At 33.9% G+C, this 10,324-nt stretch overlaps 1 protein-coding gene across 1 annotated transcript; it reads left to right on the forward strand.

Annotated features, from left to right (window-relative positions):
* Positions 1–6,638: 6,638 nt before the first annotated feature.
* Positions 6,639–7,939, forward strand: LOC114359950 (uncharacterized). The gene has a single exon (XM_028314494.1). It carries the CDS (start codon positions 6,702–6,704, stop codon positions 6,969–6,971), a length of 270 nt encoding a protein of 89 aa, XP_028170295.1. The 5' UTR covers positions 6,639–6,701; the 3' UTR covers positions 6,972–7,939.
* Positions 7,940–10,324: the final 2,385 nt, after the last annotated feature.

Here is a 10,324-nt window from a genome sequence, read left to right on the forward strand (position 1 = left end):
ATCCAAATTGACTAACGGTGTCTTGCTGAAAACTGTCAACCGTACTTTTTATTCATGCTAACTGTACATTGTAGGTAAGTTAACCTTCAGTTGTTAGGTAGGTACGTGACGTAAAACGATTTCGTAAAAAATAAAAATACATGCAAAATATTTTGTAAAAATTATGTTAAATTCAAATTCTTCTTCTTCTTCTTTTCAGCCAAATGACGTCCACTGCTGGACAAAGGCCTCCCCCAAGGTTTTCCACAATGAACGGTCCTGCGCTGCCCCCATAAAATTCAAATTATTACAATAATATTAACATAAAACATATCCAGTTGTTAGGTATAGGTACTCGTATAAGAATCAAACACAAAGTTGACAAGTGACTTCTCAAAATTGAACATGAACACAATAGTTTTTAAAACACTATTTTAAATTAATGAATAGGTTCCTAACACTTTTGCCTGTTACCTAAACACTTCAGGAAAGTACATAAGTACTTACCTATTATGAGTTGTAAACAGAAATCCAGAAGAAACAATACATCTACACCATGAAGTTGCATTTATCTATTCTAGAAGAATTGTAAAGAAGTTTTACGGTATAAACAAACTAATAGGGAAGTAACTAGGTATGAATCTATTTCATATTGAATTACATATTGTCAAGATTGTCCAATGTATGACTGACTATGGGCACCGTAATCGGCCAAACTCTAAAAGAGCGGTGTAGGTAAGTGTATTTTAATAAGATTTTGCCGGATGATTTCTTTTCTTGCTGTCTGGTGATTTGCCAAATATCACGGCAATGATCATTCTTTATCCGCGTGGGGCCTGTTACGTCAATTGAAGTTATTATTCCCACGGCGACAAATAGAAAGTGGACCAATGTTTATATATATAAACGGCACAATTATTTTAATAATTTAATAAGGATGGTCTTAAAAAAGTTGGGTGCTCTCTTTGTTTACTTATAATTTGGTAGATTTATCTTGCATACTATTTGAGGAATGCCCACTGGGCTAAAAAGTTAACAGTTTACAGAATGATTTTTAAAAAAATGCTTAGGTATGTTTTTTTTTCTTCTGTCTTTCGAAAATACTAAAAGTCATCTGTTTAATGTCATTTTAACAATTTCATCCCTTTATTACGTACATTACTGCCTACTTAATTTTTCTTGCCCATAACGAGGAAGCTCATGGCCTGCATCTCTTCTGATTGATACTTGAAGCATCTTCGCGAAAAGTATCACGATTACGAATAAAGAATAACAGATATTAAAAGTCGCTTCTAGTCAATTTTAATTACCATTATTTAGGTAAAAGTACCTAATAGGTATTTTTCAGTTTTTTTCAGCACAACAGATGTGTGGCAGGAAACCATACTCTAATACAAATATTATGTTCATCAATTACAACGAGAGGGCTAGGTTAACTCCCATGAATGTGGTATGAAGAGGGAACAGAAAACAGATGGTTCGTCTCGTAACCTCCAGTAATTGGCGAAATTCCTCATGCAAGTACACTCCATGTTCTATAAATATACTGGAGTACTATAAACGTTGCTACAGTAATCAAATATTTCTTTGCTTGCATTTGCGGAGTGAAGGTGCGTTTAAACGCCTTATGAAGAACCATCGCTAGTATATAAGTTTAACAGTATAAATATAGTTTTAAAATGTGTTTATTGTATCAGTCAATAGAGCGAGAAAGAATCTACAACTCAAAATATGTATATATGATCGAAATAAATCATAATGTATATTGATACACTATAAAACAAAAGAAACGCGCAATAATGCATCAATAAATAAGTAGAAAGACCACAGACGTAATTATGCTATTGTTTCACTTGTAATTAATTACATTAATCATTAGGTATGTAGGTCCATAATGATGCTACAAAAAATAATGATCTTCGAAGGAATTCAGTATTGTAAACTATAGCAAGCGGTGGGTGTCGTTGGCTGACCTTCCTGATATCTTAATGTCGATTAGATTTACCCACCATAATTCACGGTATATATTTAAAGTAAGATAACTGCTTATTTACTAATTGTACCTACAAATTCAGAACCGCGGACCATCATTCCAAAATTCGTTGACTTTTAACTTTAAAAAACTTTATAATCTTCAGCTCTTTCCAGTTTTAATCTCGACTCGAATTAACTTTTGGGTAGTTAAGTATTTCTATTTAGAAAATAATGGCATTCTTAAAATAGGTAGGTAATTAGAAGACGTCTTCTAGATGCAGCTTAGAATAGGAACTAATTACGGCTAAATTGTTGCATTAAATGCAGTGCCGCTAAATAACTATTGCTAATTGAAGGAAGCAATGATTTAACAATCGATGCCGTTTTTCATTTTTAATTAAAAAAAAGTATTTCTCTAGTAATAATGAACTATTTTCGGTTGTCTCTAGAAGTTGTTATTTTAATTAATTGTTATAATTTCTCCTCCTCTACTGACTCAGTCTGCTTTTCCTAAATACCTTATAAACTTTTTATTTTGTTTTTAGTAATATTAGTCGGAATTTGAACCTAGATTTCAATTTAAACTAGCCTCATTCTGTTATGAGATCCTTTTAAAAGTGGGTATTTTGGTACATAAAAAATTCCGCTTGATTTTGTCTGTAAATATTTATTTAGATAACAGCGACCATTATCCTAATAGGTTTCATGTTTAGCATTTCTGTTTATCTTTTTATTTTGTTATCATAATTACATTTTGTAATATGTTGGATTAATGTAGGTACCTATTGTTAACTCTACCTCAAATGTTTTGGATTTACACATTTAAAGTAAAAAACAGCATGATTACCTAAATACATAGAAGTAATTAAGTGAAACATCTTTATCAAATAAACGCGACTGAAAAGAAAGTTTATTTCGACTTAGAAGGGCACTTTTTGTAGAGTCATTTCAGATACATTAGTTAGGTTACATCAGCTAACTGATTAAAGAGTGACACCAGAATTGAAATTTAATTTTCACAGGTGCATGAATGAAGAAGATTTGTCGTCTGTATAATTAATATTTATAGTAGGTAAGCCCATTATTTTAATAATTCTCGGCTTGTTTAATAATATTTTAAGATTCGTTAGGGACAGGATAGTAGAGCGTGAGAAAATAATAATGATATCGAATCAATAGATCCTCCAATTATATCCAGCTGAACGGCTGAAGGCTAGATTAATTAATGAGAACAATAAAAGGGCAGGTAGAAATTAATTATATGATATTCGCAGAAAGAGCTACCATACAAGGTCTATTTTATGAGCACAGTGCTTGACTTAGTTTTCTCGCTAATAACTACCAAAGAATCCAGTCTAGCTTTGTACAATAGATGAATTAAGAATTTCTTCCTTTTTTTGATGACGGTTAAAAAGTTAGGTAGCAACAGTTACCCAAATCTTTAGTCACTTTTCTGAAAGAACTTAACAACTCTACGCGATTTTAGACTATGAGTAGTAGCTGTGGTTCATATCGACACAACTGTAGTCTTAAGAAATCTGTTAAAACAGTATGAATGTATAATTCTTGCAAATACACTTCGTGTATCGTTCAAGATCATTGGGCACCTTCCAACGATTGTTCGCCGTTCGCGTGTGACCTTCACTGAACATCGGGGCTAGCTAGTATAGCACTATAGACCAGGCTAGATGCTTATCTGACGTCAATAACGCCATAGAAAATTAAACGCTGCAGTGCCCTTTGAATAAAGCGCAGAACGGTGAGCTTGACGTAGCAGTCATTTTTCAATCACTAGCTCTACCCGCTGCTTCGCTTAGACAGTCTTTCGGCGATCAAAGGCGCGGATAACCCTTTCTATTTTACTGCATAAGAATAACTTAATCATATCTTTCAAAAACATAAAAATTACCTAATCATGTTTATGATACACGACTGCAGTGTCTTATGCCGTAAACACAGCGTATCTTTATGAGTCAATGATAGTAATTTTATGATAGGTTGATAGCGCTCTATTCTTCAGAAAATCAGCATGAACGAGCAATTACTTATAAAGAATTTGAGTGACGCTCAAAAGCAAGGAGGCTTACGGATTTTCATGATGATTGTCTTATCAATCGCCAAAACAAAACAAAAGTCACTTTTCCCAACTACAACATCTCCATAAATATTATTTTCTTCAACTCTATTTTCATCACCAGAAAGGTAGAGTTTTCTTTTAGTTAACAATCATTCATCCAAGCACTTTATGTACTAAGTACCTACTCGTAATCCAAACTTTAAGGTCATAGCAGTGTCATCAACTCGGAAAGGGATCAACACCGTATCGCGAGCTGTCATCGCCTTTCGCGCGCTGTCAACCGCGAGAAGAGGCGCTTACGTTACAGTGCCGATAAGTGTGCGTTGCAGTATGAAGTTTCATACAAAGAATACTGACCGCCTCGAGTTGATACGGTTACAATCCCTTTCCGAGTTGATAAGTATGCTACGTCCTTTAATCTCCTCGTTGCCCTCTGCGCGATTGGGAGTTTTCCATAAGTTTTCCGTCAAGGCTAGTTTAATGTACCAACCTGTACCGCGGATATTAGTGCGAGGTAAGTGTGGGGGTATGGGGGCGACCGTCAAAAATAGACAGACATCACGGAATCGATGGATCTTTCGGATAATATGGTGGTGTTAGTATAAAAAGAGAAGTAGAACAGAAAACCTAATTGATTCTAATCGGTTGATAGCCTCTAGTATCCCAGATTATTTATTATTTAGCTAAATACTTCCTACTTCCACCTACTCTATTGCGATACCACTCAGGTAACTAAGTTTTTAAGCTCCTGTATATTATGTAATCTACACCATTACAAATTGTCACTTAGTAAGCAATAAATATTTTGAATTTGAATTTGAATTTGAACATTGAATTTTGCAATGAACCCAATATGGATTCCTTAACCTAAGAACCATACCAACCTGTTTGTTATCTCAAGCTCAATGTTAATGGGCCATCTCAATATTGCAAAGGCCACCAGCCAATAATAAAGCTTTTATTACAGTTTTAATTACTGCGAATCATTCTTTGTTGTTTCCAATTCCTACGTCATGTCGCGCGATTCTGTTGGCATATTCTTAAGGACGACCACGACACGACATCTTTCCGTATAACAAATAATATTGCCCGATAACAGCGTTTGTACAGTCTGCAGCGAAATCAGTAATGTCTTATGTCTATTGAATTTAATAGATACATTATTTTTGGATAGTCTGCACACGTAAATTGACTATTTTTAGACATACCTGACCTGGCAGACTTCGTGTTGTCGGGTCGAATACGACACAGTATTGGAAGAAACTGCTTTTGTACATGAATTAATGGTAGGTAACATTAAGTGAATATTTTTTGGAAAAATAATCTCTTGTGTATTTTTCCTCCTTAATCAAATCGACTCGATTGGAAACTTTTTGTGTAAGATTATTTACTAAATTGATTGTTAGTAAGTATCTGTTTATGACAAATCATTACTAGGAAAAACCGTAAACGTCTAGGTAGGATAGAATCTATCTTGATAACCGTAGCAAGGGAGTGTTCTAATGTTGCAATAGGCTGTATTGTACTGTGCCTGTGCCCCATACGCAAACCATTGTTTAAATGATACAAATCTATGTAAGCAATCTTTATTGGTTTGAAAATAGGATGTACCTAGACAGGCATCAACATGGTCTGAAAAGCTGAAAGAATAGGATGGATGATAAAACGTTTCTCTCAGTGTGGTTACGAAAACTGCTACGGAATTTTCGTAGCTTCACAAAGGGAATATTTTGCGAAGTGAAAAGATAGTGGATTGACGTCAGCTATTACGTAGCATCTGATACACTGTTTAAATGCTGAGAACAAACATTCGACACAATGCATAGTTACCAATAAACAAACAAACAACTTGCATGCCTTGCAAGAAGAACAATCGTAAGAAAACATTGTCTGGGGTTATAATATCAATAAATAAACTATCTTATCGTATGCGTAAAATTTATGCAAAATTATACATTTCACCAGTACTACTTCAGTAGGTAGAAATCGATAAATATTGTGTTATCAACCTTTTATCTCTTTTATCACTGAATTCACGTGAATTTACTCGTGTGTTGGATTTTACGATGAATCATTAATGCTAGGACTTACTAGAACTACAGAATAATAATCTAGAACTAAGATCCTTATTTATTTAACTCTAGGGGTAATAATACGTAATTTCAAGAAGTAGAGAATAAATAGATTTATGATAAGTAGAGAAATAATTATCAAAACAAACCTGAATGGAAAGGCACGGTGTATTTTGTTATTGCAAATACCTAATAACCGTGCCTACATAACTTTTAACTAAGTATACATACAAGCTGAAGTATTTAGATATATACTAATTTAAAATAGTGCGATGTCCAATGGTGTCAAACGCTAGTGTAATAAATTCATTCGTTTTCATGTCATTGCCGCCAATAACATTGGCGAAATTGGTTCCTGACCTGATATGTCTAGAATAGATTTGATCTTGATTATTTGTTCTTTTTATTTATTAGTATGTAGTACTTACAATTGAAAAATATTTGGATTTAGTACGTGAAAAGTATGTACACTTTTCACGTATCCAAGAATAATAGAGTTCTCAATCCGATTGATTTGAAACTATTTTTCATACATTAACGTTATTTTTTTTGTTATTTCCAGGTCGGTCGAGGAAGCAAAGCAAGAGAAAACATTCGTCATGACACCACTCACAAAGGAATCAAAGCTCCGCAGGCATATCAGGTCGATGTCGGACGTCCAGAGCAGCACGCCCTACAGACTGCCCTTCAGGTCACGAAAAGGCAGCACCCAGACCCTCATGTACGATTCCGACACGAGGGCGAGGCGGATCCGATCCTACAACCGTCATCTAGAATCGTCGGACTCAAGTGACTATGAAGCACCAAGAAAACTGTCAAGTCTCGAAAGGAACATTCTGAAACACTCAGATTCAATGAGGATCCTATAGGTTCAAATGTACGAGCTCTTCAGAGGCTGTGTAAAATGACTTTAGTGCAAGTTAAGAGCCATATTTGAAAAATATTAGCTACACTTGCATTGTATTAGGAAGTCCTATAGTGATTATGACTGTGACACGCAGATAGCAATTTCCTCATGAGACTGTGATCGTAATAGATTAAATTATTCTATGAAGAATAATTGTGATTGTGATTATTCTTGTAGATAAAATATTTAGCTGTAAGATTATCATTTTAAATCCTTTCGTGGATTTAAAAATGTATAGTGATAAGTTACAAAGGCCATATAAAATGAGTCGTTTGATATAATTATAATTTCAGTTTTTCTTTATTTATAACATTAATTTGTTTTAGAGCTTCTTTAATATTCTTTGAAGATTATTTTGAATTTTCATTAGTTTCTTCTCTATTGGGTCGACTTTTAGAATTCAAGTCGTCGTGCAATCAGAGGTTTTTGTACCTTATGAAAATGTGCCTATTTATTTCCATAGATCTTTATTTCTGTTATTATTATACAGTGGTTGACAAAATGACAATGACGGAGTTTATGAAAAGACTAGAAGTTATTTTTTAAACTAACAGCTAAGTAAATGATCAAAGTGAGACTTGTAAATTAGAGAAACACAAGAAATTTCTATGCTAAATTAGAAACAAAATTTCCAAAATATTACATTAAAGTTACTTATACAAATTACCCTGTCATTATTTAGCACTTTATACACTGGAGACGCTGACCCGCCGAATTTATCATTAATTTGAATGATTAGTTTATAATTAATGTCGTAGCCAAAAAAGAAGGCTGCTTCGGTGTGTAGACTGCTAAAGAAAGACAAATTTTGGTTTGATCGTTATGTAACCACCTTTCTAAATGTCTACCTAACATTTTTGTATTCAAGTTTTAATACTTTTTAATCATTATTTCTTGATTGTTTATAAATCTCTTTGAATTGTATAAAATGACACAAACCTTTCTAAGTATGAAGTGGATTGAAAACCAATTTTGTTGAGAATGAAATAAAATTTGGAACATTTGTTAATCGGTTCTTTTAATTCATTTACCTCGTAGGTGAAGAGTACCTTAAGCTTAAATAAATTTCAAAACTAATTAAGTACACCTTATTAGATTTAAATAGCTTATTACGATATTAAGTTACCTTATTTATTTTCCACATAGGTACAATTTCTTTGAATAAAGCCTGAATAACCACATAAAACTACAACCACATAACATTATGAAAAGGTAGTAGGTACTTACCTGTATTTACTTACCATAAAGGTGGTAGGTGAGGTGGTACCGGCCTACATAACTGCTTAACGGGAATTCCAGCCTTCTTTAGGAATCAGATCAGATGACAAGGTATCTATCTACATTATAGGGTGGAGCGAAAATTTTTTTTTCAGATAACTGTAATGTAATAGTTTAAATTTTGTGCCTTTAGGGCTTAAATGAAGTCATGCAAAATATTAATAAATTCGGTTTAGAGTAACTGCCTCCNAAATTTTGATTAAAAAAGGATTTTCAAGCATAAACTCAAGTAATAATTTAAGTAATTTATCTAATTCTTGTATGTATTTCTTGTTATATTACCTTAGTAAATATCTAATCTATAAATTATCTGTCATTTAATACCTTCTTACTAATAAATAGAGCGCAATATTTCACCTTAGACGACTTTCAACTTTAAATAAAATTTTGAAGTCACTGCGGAGGCAGAAGATATTCATTAAATGGGATAAAAAATTACAGTTATTTATACTTTCATATAAGGCACAAATCCCCCCCTATTAGAACTTCGAAACTAAAAAAAAAAAATTCCCATACAACCGTGCTCCACCCTAATCTATAGCCTGACCAGGAACATAAAAACCCTGGCATAGAGGCGCTTCAATTGCATTTGATAGTGCAACACTGAGTACAGTCGTACCTGTGTTAAATTAATAGGCTATATTTTTTAATATAAATGTTTTTTCCCGCTAACTCCCGTTCCCGTAGGAATTTTGCAATATCCTGTTGTAACTAAGCTTTAAGTTTACTAAGGTACCTGCATGCCAAACTTCAAGCGTCTATCTTACGCAATTTAGATTTTTTCATACACATGTTTTTTCCCGCTCACTCCCGTTCCCGTGGGAATTTTGCGACATCCTGTTGTACCTAAGCTTCAAGTTTACTAAGGTACCTGCATACCAAATTTCAAGCGTCTAACTTAAGCGGTTTAGATTTTTCATACAAAAGGATTTTCCCGCTTTCCCGTTCCCGTGGGAATTTCGGGAATTCCTTTCTTAGTGCACCTCTACGGTACCTTAACTACGTCCCTTCCAAATTTCAAGTGCCTACGTTTAGCCGTTTAGGCTGTGCGTTGATCTGTCAGTCAGTCAGTCAGTTTCTCCTTTTATATAGATAGTTAGGAACTTACCTGTAACCTCCATTATAATCACCATTATTTCAAGTTCAAGCAATAGAATTATAATAATCTAGTAATACACATATTTTGGAAAATAAAACCAACCTGCACCTAAAACGTCTTCACTTTCGCGCCACTTTTTCTTTCTTTCATCTATCTATATATATAAAAATGAAACCCGTTTCGCGTTGTCACGGCATCACGTGTGAACGGCTGAACCGATTTCGATAATTCTTTTTTTTAAATGTTTGTGGAAGTCCAAGGATGGTTCTTACGGAAAAAAATATTAAGAAAATCTCTACGCTAAGGCGGTACGAAGTTCGCCGGGTCAGCTAGTTCTTTATAAAAAAGAAAAGGCAATGGCATTACGCCACGCAGCGAAGTCTTCAGTTTTTATCATTTTGGCCCTAAATAAATGTGAGTGGTGATTACTGGTGATACCTAGATGAATGATAGATTTGTTTCAATAAAGATGGCTTAACTGATTAATTAACTCAGACTTCACACTTATTTCTGTTTTGTTTCTGCTGAACATGTCACTTCAATTTCCCGCCAAGAAGTCCGAAGAAGTTTCAGGACTTAAAGCGCCACCTATGTACTTAAATTCAAATTCCTTCTATATCACGTCTCAAACGAGCAGGCTTATAGAAAATCTCACAGATGGCGCTAAATATGTTTTATACGTGTTCCGAATCTATCTCTAATGCAAATAATGAGCTTTAAAAAAAAAGGCGTGGCAACAAATTATTTTGAATACCTATTTTCATTAGTCTTATTGTGTATGCTAGTCTATTAGTAAAGACCATAATTATTATATGTACTTACAAGGCTACCATTTTTTTATGCAAATCAAAATGTTTCGTTGTATTCGGACCGTCCATCCATGTTGTAATGTCCAAGTTTATCCATGTTCGATGCTTGACACTGACATTTGACAGATG

Source organism: Ostrinia furnacalis, unplaced genomic scaffold (assembly GCF_004193835.3).
Source record: "Ostrinia furnacalis isolate ACB-3 unplaced genomic scaffold, ASM419383v2 OfSCF4728, whole genome shotgun sequence".
Lineage (NCBI taxonomy): Eukaryota > Metazoa > Arthropoda > Insecta > Lepidoptera > Crambidae > Ostrinia > Ostrinia furnacalis.